The sequence below is a fragment of the Lithobates pipiens genome, unplaced genomic scaffold, assembly GCF_037356315.1.
Source record: "Lithobates pipiens isolate NorthernLeopardFrog02 unplaced genomic scaffold, aLitPip1_a1.2 Scaffold_16, whole genome shotgun sequence".
NCBI lineage: Eukaryota > Metazoa > Chordata > Amphibia > Anura > Ranidae > Lithobates > Lithobates pipiens.
This window is the reverse complement of record NW_027507748.1, coordinates 151,042,951-151,065,687: the sequence shown is the minus strand read 5'-3', so window position 1 is coordinate 151,065,687 and position 22,737 is coordinate 151,042,951. Positions and strand designations below refer to the sequence as shown.

Genomic DNA, 22,737 nt, shown 5'->3' with positions numbered 1-22,737 from the left:
GTTGATGTACTGAGGCTGCTGGGCTAGCAGGGAGGGTTGTTGGCACAGGGTCTGCCCCCTGGGCGTTACTGACAATTCTGTGTGTTGTTACAATTTTGCCTAGTTCTCCTAGTGGCAGCCTAACAAACCCATTTAGTTACAGAGAGGAGCTGTCGGTCAGTGATTTACACAGAAAAGGATGGTGAGTACAAAAATCCTATTTTTAGGCTGTGGTGTTGCTGTAGTATTGTGCTTTCCTGCTTCCTAGGAGCTGCGCTGGCCGGCTCCCCTGTGTTTTTGGTCGGTGATGTCCTCGCAGGGGGCTGGGCTGGGCTGTGGGGGCTATAAAGCCTGGGGAGCCAGAAGCTCCAGTGCTGTTTGCCACAGCTAGTGAGGGAAGTGTACTGGTGAGTTTTCCTTAAGGGGGGGAGGGGTGGCTGGGCTGTGTCAGTGTTTACTGAGCCATGATCACAAAATGCATTACACCATGTGTTTACAGCTTTTCAGATACCCTACAAATCTGCTGCCACCCTGAGTGACTCCATATCCATATATATTTCCTTTAAAGAGCCAGTAAAAAAAAGAATAGGGACTTCTTTTTTCTTATTTCTATATCCTGTCTTTTGTTGCTATAGTATGAGCTCACCACGGCCCAACGCACGAAGATTGTCCTAAAAGAAAAAAAAAAAGTTGCGGAAGGAAAAGTCCTGCCACTGCTCAAAATCTCTGCATGCATCCTAGGTCATGCACAGGACATGGACCCCAAGTCCACGCCGCAAAAATGCTCAGACGGCTAGGGCACTAGAACCAAGTGCGACAAGAGGCTGTCTCGCCGAAGGCCTCTGCTGGGCTTGTTCAGCCCCATCCGCCCCTGAAAAGCTCTTGTGCGCACAATGCATAAGAGATGTAGCCACAGATAAACAGAGGCACGTAGGATAAAGGACTATATTCAGGAGGCGGTGACAGAGTATGCAGGCAGTTGCAGGTGTAAGTGCCTCCGTGACTAAGCCTAGAGCCAAGAACGCCAAGCAGAAGCGAGACTCCTCACCAGGGCTTGAAATATCTTCAGACTCTGATGAACAGTCTGAATATTTGTTTGCCTTCCAAATCATAGACCCTTGCAGTGAAGGAGGCCATAGACTGAGAACAAGACACTCGGCCTCCGGAAAAAATTTAAGATATTTCCCTAACTTGAAAGGCAAGGGGCAACCTTCCCGTTCATGACGGAGATCTGCAAATTATTCGATGGGGAAAGCCGGAAAGGAAGGCGAACATACAAAATGGCTTTTTAAGATTATACCCATTTAACACCCCAGATGCTGCCTTTGGGGAGTCTCCTCCAGGGGTAGATGCGGCCTTGCAGCGCCTAGCAAGGCAGGTGTCCTTGCCATTGCAGGATTCTACAACCTTCAGAGACCCGATGGACAGGCGCACAGACACAGATCTAAAGAAGAGCAGCTTGTCACACGGCCATAGCCATAACCTCGTCTCCAGGGTTCTGAAGGTCTGGGTCACAAATGTGGAGACGACCCTGAAGTCTGACGTAGAGACGGCCAGAATCATTTCAGCAATGGAGGAACTTAATCTCGCCTATTTTTTTATTTATTTATTTTTTTTTTTTTGGCAGAAGCCTCTATAGACCTAGTAAAACTGCTTGCAAGAATTGTGACTTTTTCAGTAACGGCGAAAAGGGCCCTATGGTTACGTCATTGGGTGGCACACAGTATCTCAAAACAGGCACTTTGTAACATTCCATACAAGGACAAGATACTTTTCGGGGACACCCTGGAGGAAGCTATTAAATGAGCTACTGGAGGGAAGTCGGGTCTGCTACCACAGAGACCCAAAAGACAGAAAACCGCTCGGTCAGGCCAATCGGAGTTCAGAAGGGCGCAGGAGGCCAGGTCATATAGACCAGGCTGAGAATATACAAGACCCCAATGGAAAGGCTCACAAAGCTCCTTTCTTCGGAATGTGAAGGCTAAGGCCTTTCAGATTGCTAAGAAACCGGAGAAGTCCTTTTGAGGGGTTGACCGCCCATCACCCCCAGGTGGGTGACAGGTTGGCATCCTTTTGGAAGGTATGGGCAGAGAAGGTCAAGGACCATAGGGCCAGAATACAGTCAAGCGAGGGTACAAGATAATCTTTCGAGAAACATTTTTGTCCAGACTGGCCACAAGATCAGAAGAAACGAAGGTGCTTGCAAGAATATGTGACTGAATTATTTCAGAAAGGCAATCTCGCTGGTTTCTCTAAAGCAGCAGGGAACGGGTTTACTCGCCAATTTTTTTTTCTGGTGCCCAAAGCATCTGGAGATCTCAGACCGGTCTTGGACCTAAGATCTCTAACCCACTACATCGATCCCAAGACATTCAAGATGGAATCAATATTTACAATTATATCAATTCTGCAACCAGGGGACTGGCTAATATCAGTCGCTTTAGCAGATGCCTACCTTCACGTCCCAATCAACAGGCATCACCAAAGATACCTGAGATTCATGGTAGGGGAAGATCATTTCCAGTTCAAATGTCTTCCCTTCTAGATTAGCACAGCAGGCTGTGTCCAAGATGGTGATGGATGGCTAGTTTAAGGAGCTCTGCCGCCACTGCAGAGAATTTTTTTTTTTTTTTTTTTTTTTTTTTTTTTTTTTTTTTTCCTATCCTACAACTACTACTCCTGTTCTCTCCCTGTGGATGACAGAGCCAAAAGAAATTGGAGCACAGAAATACTGGGTATATCTCTACTCACAGGGTTTATGCACACGTGGCAGCTCTCAGCAGCATGCCGATGGAGGGCCTGGAGCCTGACCTTGTGGCGCAAAGCAACTTTGGCAGCCTATGAGGGCCGTAATCTACTTTATCCTCCCTCACTACAAGGATAGATACAGTGCACCGGGAGATTGGCATCACTAGACAGGATTTTGTAAAGGTCTGCCAGCGTGTCACTGAGTTCGAGTGGAGGGTTGGAGATATGAAGGATATTGTCCATGAGGATGAAACCTCTTGAGTCAAGGGCAGAGGACGTGGAGAACAGCAACCAGAGAAACAACCTCCGGAATATTGGTCTGACTGAGGGCTCAGATCCATTTGCTTACACTGAGCGACTGCTCCGCTGGTTCTTCCTCCAGATGGCCTTCTCATCCTCCTTCACAGGATGCCACCCACCTGTAGAGCTCCGCCTCCTACCTTCATCTTTTTTCGGTTGCTTAATTTTATGGACTGAGACCTAATTCTGTGGGAGGACTGCAAGATGGACTACATCCACCACGAGGCTGCACTCTTGATGTTTTTTCCAGTCTTCTCAAATTGACACCCAAAAGCTCCGTAAGTCCTTTGATGCGGGCAAGAGCCTCCTCCCTCCTCCTCCCCTAACTCCATTGATGCAGCTGCTTCTACATCTCCCTCTTCACGCTAAGGGGAGTACCCCTTTTCATAACTTGCTGTCCGCCCTCAATGGGGTAACTGTCTCGCTAACTTGAGTGCCCCCTGCAACCTGTCAGGCACTTGCTGTCGCACAACTTGCACCCTGACTGTCTGTGGCTTAAAAATCCTGTGTGGGATGGCTATGCGGACTGTGGATTGCTGCTCCACTACTACATTGAACGAGAACGCCCTTGCCTCTCCATCTGAGCCTCATTGCCTAATTTTTATTTATTTTTTTTGCCTGTTTTTTCTACTTTTTAATGTGGCCCAATTTGCAGATACGAACTGTCAATGGAAGTATCCCTGTTATGTGATGGTCCTGTTAAACCTCCCAGAACTCTTTTAGACCTGGCTCCATAGCATTGTACTATACAAGTTTGTGCCCTCGGCCTCAGCCGGGTGACATTTCCAACTGGTCCTGCTCGTTGGCGGCATCTCCTTCAGACTTAGATTATCTGTGCCTTAGGTGGACGGAGTCTGTCTGCCCTCTGTTCATGACCCCTTGTTTTGGGATTCAGGCATGCTCTGGTTTGGAGGGGTTAATGCTTAATTTCTACGATGTCCTATTCCTTAGGAGCATGGGGGGAGCTGTCGCTTGTCTTTTCTTGGGGTCCATATCCCCTCATTTTTCTTTGTGGCCATGGCTCTTTTAACCCTAATTTACTGGCACGTCCAGAGTTTTAACTCTCAGATTAAGTGATCCGTGGTGTTTTTTTAATTTCCTTAAAACGTACCGCCCAGATATTTGCTTATTGTAGGAACCCACCTCACTGCCAGCCGGATCCTGGGCCTTAAACCCTGGGTGGGTCATTATTACCATACCACTTCTCCTATGCCAGGGGTGTGAGTTCTGGTCTACAGATCTCCATCTTTTACACTGGTGGATTTGCATCTGGACCCTGAGGGAAAGTTTGTGATTCTTCATACTATCGTTGGGAATGTGCCTATGATAGCGGTGGCACTTTATATTCAAGTCGACCACAACCCCCCCCTGATTTATGTGGGTTTTTAGCAGGGGATTTTAACATGCCCCCTGTCCTAATTTGGATAAGTTGACTCTGAACAAGGCTGTGGAATCCCCACTCTCTAGATGGGCTTCTACATTTTGATCTTACGGATGTCTGGTGTTGGAAAAATCCCCTCCTAAGGAGCTGTACATGTGAATCAGCCACGTATGCAGCCATGTCCCGCATTTACCTGGTTTAGGTCATCGGACCTGTATTGACAAATGTACAAGAAGTTTCTATGCTGCCGAAAGGCATATCTGACCACGTACCAATCTTGCTACGCCTTAATGTAAATCCTGCCCTCACGGACTGCCTGTGGTTGCTCTCTTCCGGTTCTGTGTTTCGGCCGATCGAGTTGTTCCGGCCGCAGAGGTGGCCCTGCTGGAGTATTGTAAGGCTAACCCGCCTGCCATTAATCCGGCCTCTAGCTGGGAGGCCTTCAAGGTCCTTGCTTGGGGCCATTACCAGTTGGCCTGGAGGAAGGCTAGATGAGCCCTGACCCTGACTGAGCAGAGCCACCGCTTTGGAATCCCGGTATGCTGCAGATGGGATCACTCGCGGGGACTTGCAATGTGTCCTGTGGGAGGTGATGTTGCTCCATGTGTCGGGGATGATGGCTTTCCTGCAGAATTTTATAAAGCCCATGTGGAAACTCTGGCCAAGTAGACTTCGAGGTTTTTTTCTGCCTCCTTTTTGAGTCTTCCTCTCTGTCTAGGGATATTATTGTGGTGGTGCCTAAACCTGACGATGATCCAGAACTCTGCTCTTCCTATAAACCCATTTCTATCCTCAATGTGGATGTGAAGGTCTGAGGTGACCCGCCTCAGTCATCCTGTCCATGGTGACCAACGGGTTTATGCCAGGTAAAGGCATGGTCATCATGTCCATGGTGACCAACGGGTTTATGCCAGGTAAAGGCATTGTCATCCTGTCCATGGTGACCAACTGGTTTATGCCAGTAAAGACATGGCCATCAACCTGAGGTGGCTTCATACAGTTATTGTGGGTTCGCTTGCTAGTGGGGGCACTGAGGCTGTGGCTTCTCTCGATGCAGAGAGAGCCTGTGACTCTAAATATTTATGGCTCATTCTACACAAATTTGGGTTGGGGCATAACTTAATCTCTTATGTCTCGCTACGTCTACTCTATTCGGCCCTGTCTGCCAGAGTCTGTCAATGGTGTATTATTGGGCCCCCACCAAGGCACCAGGCAGGGCTGCCCTCTCCCCGGCCCTCTTTGCATTGGCTATTGAGCCTTTGGCGGTGCTTCTGAGAACCACGGGGTGCAGGGTATTTCTTTTCCACTAGTTGAAAAGGTATCCTTGTATATGGACGACACGCTCTTATCTCCGAGATGCCCAACAGTCGTTGGCGGCTTTGGCTGCGCCTCTGGTATCGGGGTGAACCAGGACAAATCGCTCCTGTTCTCCCTAGGTTGATTTACAGGTCCCCCTTAAATGGGTGTCATGCTTTAAGTACCTAGGTAACATTTTGGGTCTTTCTGGATATAAATTCCTAACGATGATCTATATTCTATCCTACAATTTCTTTGGTACTGTTCGGTGTGGAAAGCCTTGCCACTGACCCCAGTAAGGAGAGGGTTTTTTTTCATGTACTTTTTTTTTCCGTAATTTCTTTATGCCTTCTGTCACACTCCAGTCCTCATCCCTACTGCCTTTATTTAAATTGGATCAAGCGATCACCTCCTTTATTTGGGTGGGTTCGATCCCCTAGAGCAGTGATGGCGAACCTTGGCACCCCAGATGTTTTGGAACTACATTTCCCATGGTGCTCAGCTATACTGTAGAGTGCATGAGCATCATGGGAAAGGTAGTTCCAAAACATCTGGGGTGCCAAGGTTCGCCATCACTGCCCTAGAGTGACTAAAACTACACTGCAGCTTTCCTTGGTGGGGGTGGACTATATCTGCCTAACTTTAAGAAATAATATTGGGCGGTGGTAGTGGTTTGCCCAAGATGCATCCAATTAAGTGGTGAATTTGGAAGCGGCGCTCCTAGGATCCTACTCAGCTTGGCAATCTAGTATAAATGGGCCCGAGATATAGCCCCCAGGTCACTACCTCGTGAAGGTGACGATTGCAGTCTGGAAACAAGTTGTCCTGTATCTACAAGACCCTAGCACTGTCTCTCTGCATACCCTGTTGTGGGGCAACCCTACTTTACTGCATTTCTAATCTGTTCTGGATCTACAGATCTGGGCTAGATACAAGATTTGGATGCTGCACCATATTTTACCTGAGGGACGTCTTCTCCCATTTTGAGCTGAAACGTACATTTAAATTTCCTCCATGGATGTTCTTCAGGTACTTAAAGCTCAGATATGCTGCCCAGGCACAATTCCCTGATGGGGTGGTTTTTGCTGCCCACTCAGTCGCATCTTTCCTCATGACTATAAAGATATTGATCAAACTCTGTCCTCCATTTATCTCTCGCTCACCTGCAGAGACTCATCTAAAATGCTTAGACTGTTAATGTGTGGCAGCGGAATGTCCCTGGCTTGACAGAGGAGGATTGGACTGAGGGGTTGCAACAATGCATCTCACTTGTATCTGCCAGGGATCGCTTTGTACAATGCAAGTTCTTACTTTGGGTGTACTAGGCCAGGGGTTGACAAATTTGCTTGGAATTCAGGAGCCAGCTAAAAGTTAGGAGCCAGGTCCATGACGGCGATCTGGACCTGTCCCTGGCCTGACATGGAGACGAGTGAGGGGAAGATAGCCCCCCACATATGAGATCACCTCCCATTGGACACACCGCTCGAGTGCTAAATGGCCGCTGTGATTGGCCATTTAGCATGATCTGTGATTGGCTGTATCCAAGGGACACGGCCAACACAGAAATTCCCCGATGCGCACTCATGGCGGCGTGCAGAGGGGAAGTAAACGGGAGGATGTCCAGGGACGCCCTCCCGGCAATTGGTGTCCACGCTGTAGACTCCTTTCGTCTATAGCGCGGGCACGAAGTGGTTAACAAAAGAATGTGACACTTATGTCCGCCATATTCCCGCTTATTTACTGCCATATCCCCGCTAAGGTTTCGATCAGGTCCGCCTGAAAAACTGACAGGTGAACCTGATCAGACAGCCCTTGTGAAAGGGGCCAAGCAGGTAGGATTACAAATGATAATATTTTTTTTTCCTTAATTTAAAATAAAAATTTTTACTTTTAAAAAATAAATAAAAGGTATTATGTGTGTATATGTATGTGTATCTATCTCCAGATGACGCCCGCAATCACTTCCTTCTCTTCACTTTGGGAAGGAAATGGACGGGCAGTGAAAAACAGGCAGAGCTTTGAAGCTCCATTAGGATTAGCATTATTGGATGGGTTGTAATTTCAACATCCACCACAAGATGGTGCCAGACTATGGAAAGACTTTAGAAAGCCGCGGCCTCGATTACTGGCCGGCGCGGCCCGATGCAAGCGCACGGCGGAGTTCGGGGTCCACACAGACGGGATACCCCAGCTTTGTTGCGCCAGGATGCGAATTCTAGTCGCAAATGCGCCCTGGCGCCCGGGGGTTTGTCGAGCCCTGTACTAGGCTATCCATTATCTACCCAGGGACCGGGGGGGGGGGGGGGGGTGTGCGCATGTCTGAAGTGCAGGCAGTTTTCCTTCCCCTCTACCTCCTCTCCCTCTCCTGGGTTGCCATTCCTCTTGCCCCCACCCTCCTGCCTTTTTACCTAATAGGAGGTCTTGGATGATGGGGTGGTTTGAGTTATCTCTACTTGGTTGCTGTATGCCATATAGGCTGCTTGACGTTTGCAGAACCATGACATGAATGAGTTTACAAATACCTTGTTACCTGTGTGGTGTACTGTATCTTTCTCCAATGCTAATCTACCTATGCTATTTACAAGTGTATTGTTATCTCAAACGTTCCTTCTGTTATAAAGAAAAAATTCAGAAGGAGGTGGCTCTTCACTGTTTGGTCATGTTGCAAGCTGTGTGGGTCTCCATTGTGGCCACCGCCTCTTTCAGGCAGTTGGACTTGTTCTTCGTCTTGCCAGCAGGAGCTAAAAAGGATTAATCAGCTTCCACGATTGCCAGGTGGATTCACCAGTTCATTTCATGAGCCTATTCTCTCAAGAGTAGGGAGCATTCTTGCCTCAATAAGGCTCATTTACCAGGTCTTTTGGTTTGTCTTGGACGTTCAGGCTTTGGCTGATGCTTAGTTTAATTGACTAAGTTGCCCTTTGCTTGAATGCTGCTTTGGGATTTTCCATCCCATCCATTCATTTCAGAATTTGGCCAAAGACCAGAGCACTTTTTGTGATTCGGCACTGCGCCACTTTAACTGACAGTTGCACGGTTGTGCAAGATGGCCTCCACACAATTTATGTCCCTTTCCCCCACAAATAGAGCTTTCTTTTGGTAGTATTTGATCACCTCTGCCGTTTATTTATTTTTTGCGCTATAAACAAAGGGCGACAAGAAAAAGCAATATTTTTTACTATAAATATCCACAAATTACCCCCCCCCCCCCCCCCCCTCAGTTTAGGCCAATGTGTATTCTACATATTTTTGGTTAAAAAAAACGCAAATAAGCATTTGGTTTGCGCAAAAGTTATAGCGTCTACAAAATCTGTGTTTTATGGCATGTTTATATTTTTTAGCAGCTATCGGCTTTTATTTTTATATTTTTCCCAGTGACTGCGACATTATGGCAGGCACTTTTGGCGCTATTTTGGGATGTTCACATTTATACAGCGATCCGTGCTATAAAAATGCATTGATTACTGTGTAAATGTGACGTGAAGGGGTTAACCAGGAGGGGTCACTGAAGGGGTTAAGTGTATCCTAACTGTAGAGGGGATGGGCTAGTGTCACGACACTGATCACCGCTCCCAGTCACAGCAATCCAAAAAATATTGCCATGTTACCTTGTAAATCTAGGGTCCTAATGTGTTTTGTTTTTTTGTCTATTCCACTGTTTTGATTTTAACTTTGAAAAATGTTGCTTGTTAATAGGTATTGGCTGTTCTCTGATGGTGTTCCCGGACTGTTCATTGAGAAGGGCTGGGTACATGACTGTATAAATTACAGCTTCAGCCTTCCTAAGGAGGAAGAGGAGGATGAGGATGAAGAAGAACCTGATGAGGGTAAGCTATTTCTCTTGTATATGGCTGCAACAGTTAAGATGCTACTGTGTGTGTGTGTGTGTGTGTGTAAAAAAAACACATACCATGACAAAAATCTGTGTGGATATAGCCTAATATTGTCATGGTCAGATCTCCATGTTTTACAGCACTGCGGTATTTATTTTCATTTTAAACTATTTTTAATATAGTGTATCTGAGATGTCTATCCACAGCAGTTTTTATCAACTTTAGTTTTTGCTTTTTTTCCTATATAGGTAACGTAGAGAGTGAAGATGCTGACAGCAGTGTTGGTGGGCCTGAGGATTCCATACAGAAAGAGGAGAAAGTGGTGGAGAGCACAGTGCCTAAACAAGGACAAAATCTCTGGTGCGTCTTATTCCTCCCTTCTATGAACTTCAGTGTTAGGTTCTATAATATACCATCTACGTACTATGGCTACTATAATGAAAATGTAAGCGTATAGGATAGTTGCCTTAGCAAGATGTGATCTGTAGATGTAGTTTAATTCTGGGTTATTAAAAATATAGTATTCTATGTCAGTCATGCACATATGTTCTTTCATTAGCATTTGAAAAGAACAGAGCCAGTTTTCTAGGATGGAAGTGACACCTAGATGCCAATAAAGTTCCCATTAGAGTAAACCTAGATTGCCACCTTCCTGAGGCCCCAAAACTGCTAGTCATTTTGGCTACACAGATCTGCAGGGGGCATTCACAAGGCCCCGGCCTGCAAACTTTGATTAATATCAACAGATCTAAGGAACTTATTTTATCTCTCATAAAAGCTAAAATATTAGTGACAGAAAGATGAAAATTCCTTTTGATCGTACACGTGATGGGTTACGTGGACATGTACAACAGGAAACAAAATAAATCAAGTACGGCGCTGTCACATCCTATCCAGTTCCTCCAGAATACCTCTGCACAATATATATTGCTTGTTACATCCACTCTGGGTGTTGCTGCTCTTATTAAAGTCCACTGGGTGGCAGACAAACCTAAAAAGCACAGAGAAACAGAGCGCACACCAGCCCTAGTGCATTAAAGTTTATTTAACTCAATAAAAGGTTAAAAAAGCCAGGTATGTCACTCACAAACATCCGTTGAGTAGTAGCATTGGTATTTACAGCCTCCACTGTTGCCTCCTTCCCCGATTTTAGGCTCCCTGCAGTAGCTAGCAATACGGATGGTTAAGTACTCAGTTCGCTTGCTGGCTGCAGGTACACTCTCTATCCACGCCTCACACGCACGGACCTGCCGGCTCTGGATGACGTCACTCGCAATGGGGGGCGGATCTCTCAACGTGTGTACTGACTCTGACGCTGGCTATGACTGTTCCCACGACAACATGTTTCGGAGGCGTGGCCTCCTTCTTCAGGTGACGCCCTAATGTGTGCTTACAGCATAAATACGCTGACACCCTCCCCGCCAACTGCAAGCCAAAATAAATTGAGTACAATTCTGGCATCATTGGAGAAGTATCACCAAGTCCCCAGCTACCAAAGGTGTAGGGACCTACTCAATACGAAAAGGGCTGCGTTTGAGGAGAATCTTGTTATGAATAAAAAAGAGAAGTTTGCTAGAGATATAGCAGATTATGAGAAGGGAACTATCTTCAAATGGGGTAAAAGTCGATTTAATCAGAAATCTCATGCAAATGGAAGTCAGGGACAATTATCTCCGAAGAAAAAGAAGTATGATAACAACAGTAGGAATAATACTAATTATACAGTTCACCATAGGGGGAGTCCAAGAAAGGCTACGAAAAATAGAAATATAAACAATGGAAATGGAAATGGAGGTGAAAGCAAAAATAAAAATAAAAATAAAAGTACGGATAATGGTAACCTTGGGCCCAAACAATCTACATCTTTAGATGGTAAAAGTCTAGTGAAACACACATCTCAATTGCCAAAAAGTAGGTATGCAAATACATATGGCGGGTCTCAAGCTAGGGCTCATGATAGTAAAAGAAGCTGCACAACAGTGAATAACATGGAGTATGCAGAAAGCGATAAGAATACAAGGAAAAATAGGAATGGAGCGGAATTAGCGTCGCCCCAAAAAATAACAAAATCCGTTAATCAGGGAGCAGAGCAGAGCATAGAGAATAGCTTACAACTTGTAGCAAGTAGCCCCCGTATCCCATGTAGTCATGGGGAAGAAGAAATGGGATATAATATTAGTATCCCTATTTCCAACACATTTGAAGTATTAAGGCCACTTATACAGATGAATGCCACTATGGAAGAGAGGGGGTCAGTAGGAAGTGTGGTCCACAATAGTGGTCATTCCGCTCAGGTAGCAATAGCGGAGGATAACATTGAGCATACTGGGGAGATGATCGGTAATTTTTTAGTGCACCCCCCTCCCCTATCCGAGAAAAGAAAAATACCAGAAGAAGGAGAGGAACTAGAGGAGGGGTTAGAGGGAGAAAACAAAAGAGTATCAAAAAGAGGGAAGATAGAGAACCAAAATCTACAGTAAAAATCTTCAACCTCTCGTCACATATACTAGCAGAAGGTGAGATTAGTCTTTTGCAGAAAGGCTTAAACTTTGCCCCAAGCAGTAATGCAAATCTATTTGAGCTATTTAAAGATCTACACAAATATATTAGAGATATCACGGTGAGGCGTTTTTTTGGTCTAAAAACAGATTCAAAAATAGATGAAACTCCAAAAAAGGATGGGAATATAACTATGGGTGAATTAAGGGATACCCAAAAAGAATCTAAAAGTGTTCCTGAAATAGTTTGCGGAAACACTACAATTAATAAAGCAGAGGAAGAAGCTCTATATATCCTTGAGGATCTACTATGGGAGGGGGGAATGGAGACGGAGGCATTTATATCTACACCTTATGCCAATAAGATCATTGAGTCCACATTCCGCCCAAAGTCAACATTTTACCCGCATCATGTGAAAAATGAATATATTAAAACATTCTGTGCCATGGTGTATACAGATTTTGAGAAAATATGCAAGGCACAGCATGGCAAAATGAACACACATAATCTATCTAAACAGGAGAGAGATGCGTTGTTGGCATTCAAAGAAAATGGAGACCTAGTGATCCGTATGGCGGATAAAGGAGGTGGTATTGTGATCCAGGATAGGGATGAATACCTAAAGGAGGCACATAGACTCCTATCGGATAGCGCTACCTATGAGATACTCCAACATGACCCCCTGCAAGGCTATAAAGAGGAACTTATAACCTTGATGAATCAAGCCTTTACTCAAGGATTAATACAAAAATCAGAAAAACATTTCTTTGTAACCAACTATTTTAAAACGCCATATTTCTATCATACACCGAAGGTCCATAAAGACCCGATATGTCCACCTGGCAGACCCATTGTAGCCAGTATGGACAGTATCACTAGTAGAGTGTCTCAGTATGTAGATGTGTTCTTACAACCTTTGGTGACCTCCCTTCCTGCATATATAAAAGATTCTTCACATGTGTTGGAAACGTTGCAGCAGTATAAGTGGGAATCAGGGTACCTCTGGTTATCTCTTGATGTCAGCTCACTCTATACATCAATCCCCCATGAGGGTGGATTAAGGGCAGTCGAATACTTCCTATCTGAAGCAGAATTTATGAACCCTAATCAGTCTAAGTTCATATGCCAGTGTATCCAGTTTGCTTTAGAAAAGAATTATTTCTTTTTCCAGGATAAATATTATAGGCAAAAGGCAGGCACAGCAATGGGCGTGCATTTTGCACCCTGCTATGCCAATCTCTTTATGGGATACTGGGAAAAATTCTGTATTTGGCAGCATAACCCATTTGCTAAACATCTAGTGTACTATGGGAGGTACATTGATGATATTCTTATCATCTGGGATGGGACATTGGATTTAGTCCAAGAATTTGTCTCATACTGTAACAACAATACCTTTGGCATCCACTTTACTTATGTAGTGGATGCTAGGTCACTAGTATTCTTGGATCTTGAGCTTAGCTATGACACATATGGTAACATCATGTCAAAAACACATTTTAAAGAAACAGCAGGCAACTCCTATTTACATCGTAAGAGCTGCCACCATCCCAGATGGAAAGAAAATATACCCCATAGCCAATTCTGTAGATTACGGAGAAACTGTAGCGATATTAAGGATTATGAAGCTCAGGCGGCCATATTGTCTAAAAAATTCTTGGAAAAGGGATATGAAGAAAAACAGATAGAAGAAGCAAAAAACCGCTATATGAACGGAATCCCTGATAACAAGAAGGAAAATATGTGGGAAAAAGATCAGCGTGATATACCATTTATCACCACCTTTAATGACCAACACTGGGCTATAAAGAGAGCAGTACAAAAGTATTGGCCTATTTTGGGCCAGGATAACATTTTGGGTAAAATTCTCCCAAAAAAACCTCAGGTAGTGTTTAGACGCGCTAAAAACATAAAGAGTATTATTGCCCCCAGTCGTATCAAAAAGGTGAAAAGTCACAATCAAAATATGCGTACCATACCTCAGCTTTTTGATATTATAGGCAGCTTTAAATGTAAAAGTAAAAAATGTAAGGCATGCAGATTTATCACACATGGACTAACATTTAGCTGCAAGGATGGCCGTAAGTTTCAGATTAAACAATTCATATGTTGCAGTACACAGTTTGTAATCTATGGGCTAAGGTGCCCTTGTGGGTTCCTCTACGTGGGTAGGACAGTACGCGAAATGAGAACTCGCTTCGGTGAACACAGGAGATTTATAGAGAAGAAAATAGAGAAACATAGTGTACCCCGCCACTTTAAACACAAGCATGACGGTAGCACCAAAGGGTTAGAATTGTTTGGTATAGAAGCCATTCCGATGTCCATACCGGAGGGTGAACGGTTTGACAGATTGTGCAAACGTGAATCCTTCTGGATTTTTACGTTAAATAGTATGGCACCGGAAGGGCTAAACGAGGAGCTGGAAATTGGGGCCCTCATATAACCCTAGGCTATCTATACCGCCCACCAGATGAAAGGAGTGTTCAAGCTGATAACATGCATGCTGGTATGCAGAGGTGCAAGTATATACAGAGAGAGAGATATATATGCAGAATATTTGTATATTATATATAATATAATGTATATATATGATGTATTTGTTATGTATATATATACACTTGCTACAAAGAAATAGCTTTTGTCTCCATATGAAGAGAATCTATATATCTATATATCTATATATCTCAGAAACCCATCTGTACTAGTCCCCTCTAATAGACTTCTAATTTATATATAATTTTTTTTCTTATCTTTTATCCTTTTTTAAAAAATTCATATAGTTCATTCATCCATTTGCAAAAAATTGTTTTTAGGTGCATGTGTGTGTATGTATGTATGTGTACATGTTTATATGTGTATGTATATATATATATATGTATATAATTTTACTTTTATTTATATTAATTTTATTTTTATTTCTATATGTATTTTTATTTTTATTATTATTTTTTTTATTTTTTATTTTTATTTTTATTTTTTATTTTTCATTTCTATTTTTATTTTTATTTTTATTTTTAATTTGATATAAAATTCTTTTTTCTAATTTAATTCTTTATATATACTAATTTTGTTGGTTCAGTTTTTAGTATTATCTTAATTTTATGTATATATAATATAATTTTATTTAATTTCCTTGCTATGGTTACATGCAGATATACATTGAAAGAACTTCTAATAGCTAAGATTGTAATAGTAGTCTTATAATATCCTTGTTTCCTTGTCGCTCTTCTTGATTGGTAGATGGGCTTGTCTCCTCCCCTAGATGTTAGGCTCCCTGTGATTGGCACTAGCAGGGAGGGCGGGGAGGGTGTCAGCGTATTTATGCTGTAAGCACACATTAGGGCGTCACCTGAAGAAGGAGGCCACGCCTCCGAAACATGTTGTCGTGGGAACAGTCATAGCCAGCGTCAGAGTCAGTACACACGTTGAGAGATCCGCCCCCCATTGCGAGTGACGTCATCCAGAGCCGGCAGGTCCGTGCGTGTGAGGCGTGGATAGAGAGTGTACCTGCAGCCAGCAAGCGAACTGAGTACTTAACCATCCGTATTGCTAGCTACTGCAGGGAGCCTAAAATCGGGGAAGGAGGCAACAGTGGAGGCTGTAAATACCAATGCTACTACTCAACGGATGTTTGTGAGTGACATACCTGGCTTTTTTAACCTTTTATTGAGTTAAATAAACTTTAATGCACTAGGGCTGGTGTGCGCTCTGTTTCTCTGTGCTTCTTACGTGGACATGTAACTCTGTATTTTTAGCATGTGTGGAATCCTAGAGAACCACACAACCGTTATATGGTGCCTGATTGCGGCAGGCATTGATTGGACTGATGCGCTGATATCGGAAATCCAATCCATGACCCAGCAATCAGCGCCGTTCTGGGCCAATTCAACTCTGGTAATTTCGGAACACAAAACATCCTGTGGGTTGAGACAGGAACACCCCCAGGGTTGATTGGCCAGGGTCTAAAGTCCAGCCTACATCCATATTTCAATAAATTGGGTAGCCAGAGATATGGACATTGTTCTTCCACAAAGCCAGTTTGAAACTGGGGAGTTCCCACATGTTCCAGTATGCTTCTACTAACGGATAGATTTTGGTAAAGTTTCTCTTTTTATTCCCTTTTATTTTCATGGCAAATTGCCAATTGTGTGTCTCTGTATTTTTTGTATCTTTTTGGTAACTTCTTTTTCTTTGTATATCATTTATGCACTGCCCACTTTTGGGATATTAAATGATAAAATTAATAAGTGACTTCTGTGTACTTAGCTAGGACTCCTATCTCTGGAGAGGTTGTTGTATTTTAGTGCCTAAGTACTCAGTCTAAGTTACGCACCAATCGGTATGCAATTGCACTGTGTGGCAGATTGCATGCAGATTGTAAGCTGACAGATCTGTGTGTGTGTGTGTGGTGGCTCAGCAGACCAGTCTGCGGATAAACTGTTGGGTGGTGGCAGGCTATCGTTCGTTGTGTATCTGGTGCGTGGGGACAGTGGGAAGAGTGATTAACACCGGGGTTGAAGCTTGCAGGATAGCTGGAGGAACCCTAGAAGTGTTTAGTAATTGCTAGACTGCTCCCCAACTCTTAAAGTGCACCAGATTGTATGTAAGATTTGTATCTGCCTGTGTGTGGTCAGCCAGCTGGATTGGAGTGGAGTTTCCCTCTAGTGGTGGCCAAAGGTAGTACGGTCTGTGAAAGTACCACAGCCAGTCTTGCATGCTCAGTATAAATTTCCCCTTTATTCCCTTAGTTCCCCTTATACCCCAGTCGCGGTTGGCTAGTTGCCTTGGGGGGGCATAATCCGTGACAGCTACTACTTCTCCCTTCTTCTTTTTTTTTTTTTTTTTTTTTTTTTTTTTTTTTTCCGCTGGCCAAACTACAAGGGTGTTAGATGCTCTTCTGTATCCATTGCACATGTGAACTCTACCTTTTTATATCTGATTTAAAAAGCTTTAAATGTTGTTGATTCATGTAGGTTCATATGTGACGCACAAAAGGAGTTGGATGAACTTCTGGACTCTCTACATCCTCAGGGTTTTAGGGAGAACCAACTAAAGGAGAGACTACAGAAAAGGTTTGGTATCAAATTAAATGCTTTTGTGTGCTGCCATTTTAATATAAAACAGAATAACCCATGAGTGCTAGTTGGATGGTCAAAGATCCCTTTAAAGGAGAAGTTCACCTTTTGTAACATGGTACATGCTCCTGCCTCTTCTCCCATTCCCCCTGTGACAGTGGGGTCTTCTCCCCACGCCCACTGTCAAATTTTAAACAGGTGCCTGTGCAGGGCTCCGCCAACACAACTGTCATTAGAGTACTGTAAATGCATAACGAGTACTTGCAGTTCTCAAGGAACTGCGAGGGCGCTACTGACCGCTCTAGTAGTCCATTAATTACTCCTATTTAGTAACTGCCCATATCAGATGCACAATGTACTAAGTCTGCAGGATGTAGGCATTGGCCTACATGTAAAAAAAAGGAGATAAGGAGACCAGCACCCGATCACACTGACTTGCCATCAGTGCATTTATTCATGCACATAAAGCACAACCATATACGTTCAGGTCCTGGATTTTCTCCTATTCTCAGACTGACTCAACAATCCAATCTCCTCCAACTATATCATCAAATGGCACACATGTGGATCTCAGCTCAATCACATCCCAATAGATATATTCCAGGGCAATAATGTAATGGCCATATGCAGAAATGAAGAAGAGTTCATTGTGCAGATATCATATAACTCAAATTGATTCCATAAACCCAATACATGTGAACTCGCATTTCATGACTAAGTTATAGGCATAAAGATAGTGACCAGCACTTCCTACCACCAAGATGAAGGCCACTTCCGAACTCCTCAGCTCACTCTCAGCACATCGCTAGTCCCTCGTTCAACCCAATGTTTTGTCACCATTGTGCATCTTCAGGAGAGTGACCATGACATGCAATTTGAACCTTGTATAGGGGGAGTAAATTAAAAATACCGGAAATGATACAAGCGATCCATGCAGCTGGCACAGCCTTCTGCATGAACCCCTACTAACGGGCCCCGAATGCGCTCAATTTGCCGAAATGATGCCAAAGTAAATTTTACAGTATAGACTAATTTTGGTAGCATAATGGTTAATGTGCAATGTATGTTCTTTGCTAAAGAACTATATTTTTGTGTTTTTTGCTTTAACCACTTCAATATGGGGCATTTACACCCCCTTCCTGCCCACGCCATTTTTCAGCGCTGTCACACTTTGAATGACAATTGCGTGGTCATGCTGCACTATAACCATGACATTTTTTTAATTTTCTTCACACAAATGGCTTTCTTTTGGTGGTATTTAATCACTCCTGGGTTTTATTTTTTATTTTTTCCTTTTAAGAAAAAAATTTGAGTTTGTCAGATTTTGTAAATTAGTAATTTTTCTCCTTCACTTATGGGTGCTGATGGGCACTTGGGTGGCACGAATATGCCGCATTTATGGGCACTGATAGGTGACACGCATGGGCAGCACTGGTGGCCACTGATTGCTGCCACTGGTGGCATTTAATTGTAATCGGGGCACTGATGATCAGTGCCCTGATTACATCCCTAGATGTCCTCTGTGAGGAGGAGATGCTGATCGGCTCTCCTCACACTCAGTGTGAGGGGAGGTGCGCCGATTACCGGCATCTCCGTGTTTACATGTGACCGGCTATGATTGGACACGGCTGATCACGTGGTTAGAGCCATGGCATACTATTCTGGCATTTTAGGGCCTCTAAAAATGTGGTGAGTAGTCAGGAAATCCAATGCATAGTTGATGCCCTTTGAAAGCCTGAAGGTGGTTATTTGATTTTGGGCCCCCTGTACATGGCTAGGCTGCCAAGAAATCTCATATGTGCTATCCCCGTACTAGAAGTAGCAGAATGTATTTTAAAAAAAAAAGTGGTTGTAAACCCTTAGGGCCGGTTCACACTGCAGGCGATGCGAGGCGACACCGACTTGCCTCGCCGCGACCTCAGCGTATAGAAGTCAATGCAAGTCGCCCCGAGGTCGCCCGAAAGTAGTACAGGAACCTTTTTTCTGAGTCGGAGCGACTCGAGTCGCTCCTCTCAGAACGGTTCCATTGTACAGAACGGGGGCAACTTGTAAGATAGCGGCGAGTCGTGTCGCCTCGCATCGCCCGCAGTGTGAACCGGCCCTTACAGACCACTTTTACCTACAGGTAAACCTAGATTAAGGCTTAACTGGAAGTGCAAGAAATATCTCCTAAACCTACAGTTTAGGAGATATTTGCAAAAGACGGGCACCACTGTCTACGGCGCACTGAGCCTGCCGCTGCTAACGGCGATCATGCCATGGTGGTGGCTCCCGCGCGTGAGTGGCATAATTGCGGCTCCGGCCAATCTCAACCAGAGCCACAATACCTGAAAGAAGGGACAGTGTTGACATCACTGGCTCCTGTGTCAGCTAAGTGACACATAATGGGCTACTATGCAATGCTTTACCTTTTGCAGGGAAACTGGAAGTAAAACCCACTAGGGTTTACTTCCCCTTCAACATGCCTCTTAGCAAATTGCTCTGGGTGCCCACTTTACAAAGGGTAATTTGGGCTGTCTTTATACTGTCCTGTCAGTGTCTCAAATGTGATCGGCAGCTCCCGCTTGCCTAAGTTCGTGTGTGCGCGATTATATATACACAAACCAATTAATATACGCTTATTGGGGTTTTTATTTACCAATTTAACCTAAATTTATGCAGAAATTTATTTTATTGGATATTTTTATAACAATTTCTCAATGTGTGTTATATATATATATATATATATATATATATATATATATATATATATATATATATATATATATATATATATATATATATATATATATATATATATATATATATATATCTCTCCAAAAGAGCTCTGTGTGAAGAAAATTATATAAGTTTCACTTGCGTACAGTCTTGCATGACCCAGCTGTTACCAGTTAACATAGCCCCGTGCTCAATAGCAAAAAAATTAACGTGTCATTAAGTGGTTAATTTTTTTTTTTTTTAACAGATGACTATTTATTAGAATATTACCAAGCTATATTCCTCTTTGTGCCCATGGAGCCAAACGCTGTGTTTGTTGCTGGATAAATTAATTTCTGATTTTAGCTAGGAAGCTGATCCTGTGGCACCACCTTGAATCGCAGTGTCTTGCTTTTGACTCCCGATGCTGAGCCTTCCTTCTGGAAATACTGCTTTCTGCCACACGCCTGTAATGCCTATATTTTCTGACCTGGAAGTAGTATGCAGATCAGTAGTTCTACTTTACTGTTACTGACCAGGACCAAATAGGAAGATCTGGAAATACTGTAACAGTAGACTGTTAGGCACTAGCATTCCTCTAGGGAAGCTCATGTATTCACTACAGTTCTTCCTTAACTGCATCACTAGACCAAACTTGGTATGTTTCTATTACGTACGGCTCAATGTATTTACTCATTGTGTACTGATTGAGGTAAATTGGCTTTTGCATGCAGGTATCAAGACATCTTGCATTCCATCCACCTCGCTCGCAAGCAGAACCTGGGTCTTAAGACATGTGATGGACACCAGGAGTTGCTGAATTTCTTGAGGAGTGATATTGTTGAGGTTGCCATGCGACTGCAGAAGGGAGGCTTGGGTTATCTGGATGATGCAACAGAATTTGAAGCCAGGGTAAGACTGGCATTTTATTGTCTTTAAATGGACATGTCACCATTGTTGCAGATTTTTTACTTCTTAGCATTTTGACAGGTTCGTTCCTTGGAGAATCTAAAAGATTTTGGCGAGTGTATTGTATTTCTCCAAGCTGCTGTCATTAAGAAGTTCCTGCAAGGTTTTATGGCTCCAAAGCAGAAAAAGCGTAAACCTCAATCGGAGGAGGCAGCAGCCAAAGCCGAGGAGCAGGATGAGGAGAAGAAGATGGCAGAGGAAGCCAAGGTATGCTGGCCTTTGATTGCTTTAACAAGTACCACCTAAATCAGTCTTGATTTAATGGGTTCATGCTCTGGTGTGGTCTTCCTATCCATGCTTCATCACTTTCTTAATATTCAGTGGGTATAAACAAGAGTTGCCCCCCCCCCCTTTTAAAATATTTTGTTGCTTTGCAGCCTGAAATGAAGACGCAGGTTTTTGTTGTATCCACCTGTATATACTCAATGCAAATTATGACACCCCAGTGAAAGCTACAACACCATGTTAAATTTGTTTATAAAATTCAGACATTTTGCCTACTCTATGCAGAACTGCTGAAGTTCAGTTAAATTTGATGGTGACTGGATTGCAGTCTTCAAGTCATTCAACAACTTTGCAATGGGGTTAAAGTTTGGTCTCTGACTAGGCCATGCAAGGATGGTTACCCTTCGCAGTTGGGGTGGATACAGGTGCACAGTTCACCAGTCAGGCCCTAGGTAAGGAGGTACAGAGGAGAAAGCTCTGTTTTTTGCTGTTATCCGGGAAGCCTGTGTCTGCTAGTTTGATCTTTTAGCGGTACAGCAGGATGGCTTGGCTCTGCATTACAGGAAAAGAGGTGAATTTAAAGATCCTAAACGGATCCATTAAGTAGAACAGGTTTCGGATGGACACCATCTTTTCTCTAAGGAGTTTGCGAATTCCCAATTGTTTCATGGCGTCAATTGACTTGAGACTCATATCTACACATCCCGATTGCAAGCTCGTCTTCAAAAATTTCTGCAGCTGGCTATCAATCTGGGAAGCAAAATATGGGATCTACAGTTCAGGGCTCTCTGGTTTATCCCCTTGGTTGCATCCCCCTGTCAGAACACAGCTCAGCTAGGGAGATCACTGTACTAAAAATAAAATCCTATTAAACCATGTGGTAAATGTATTCTATACAGTCTAGAATGATTGATTGTGTTCTATATAGACTTTTTTTTTTTTTTTTTTCCCCCAAATGCGGTTACTAAAGACCTCTCTGAGGCACTTTATTTTATTTTTTAGTTATTTTTTGTTCTGGGCTCCCTCTGCTGGCTGTTCCTGATAGGAATTGTGTATGTTGCATAGCAACAGCTCTCATCTATGTAATATGAAATGTTGGAATGTCACATTAGTTTGTGCCCACTAGCATTTTATATTGTAAAATGTGTTTCTGTACTATCTTGCATTTTTAACAATTTCTTTTGTAGTTTGAGTGTAAATGTCACACACTGTGCAGTGTTACACCCCTACAATAAATATTGGTGCTCTTGAATGCTGTGATGTGGTGCCAGTCCACTGCTGGCTGGTTTTCTTTGCCTTTTTTTTTTTTTTTCCTTCAATCCCTGCGCAGCTTTGTGTGTGTGTGTGTGTGTGTGTGTGTGTGTGTGTGTGGTGTCATTTTTAGAGGCCTTTGATTATGCTCCAGACATTTAGCTAATTCTGACATTGTCTCATTTTACAAAATGGAGGTAGCATTTGTTAATATTTTGGATGGTAGTTTCCCTTTTATGGCCATCGCTTGGGCATTCTTTCTTGGCAGGAATATATTTAGACTTGTGGTACTAAATTGAATTTCCACATGATGGCAGCAGAGTATCAGTAAACATTGACGGTTGCCACTTGACAGTCACTCAGTTTAGGGGTTTTCTCCCCCCCCAAATCTGTTTTAGAAGTTTATTAAATATTTCTCATGAAAGATGAATTAATTGAAAATTATAGCTATAAAACATTAATCATTCTTTGCTTTCAGCAT

At 43.3% G+C, this 22,737-nt stretch overlaps 1 protein-coding gene across 1 annotated transcript in view; it reads left to right on the top strand.

Annotated features, from left to right (window-relative positions):
• The window catches only part of BAZ1B (bromodomain adjacent to zinc finger domain 1B), a 75,086-nt gene that overhangs the window by 33,902 nt on the left and 18,447 nt on the right, over nucleotides 1-22,737 (top strand). The window contains exons 9-13 of the mRNA XM_077480616.1: nucleotides 9,401-9,531; nucleotides 9,786-9,897; nucleotides 17,013-17,111; nucleotides 20,546-20,723; nucleotides 20,802-20,987. Coding sequence (XP_077336742.1) covers nucleotides 9,401-9,531; nucleotides 9,786-9,897; nucleotides 17,013-17,111; nucleotides 20,546-20,723; nucleotides 20,802-20,987 — 706 coding nt within the window. The remainder of the gene's footprint in view (nucleotides 1-9,400; nucleotides 9,532-9,785; nucleotides 9,898-17,012; nucleotides 17,112-20,545; nucleotides 20,724-20,801; nucleotides 20,988-22,737) is intronic.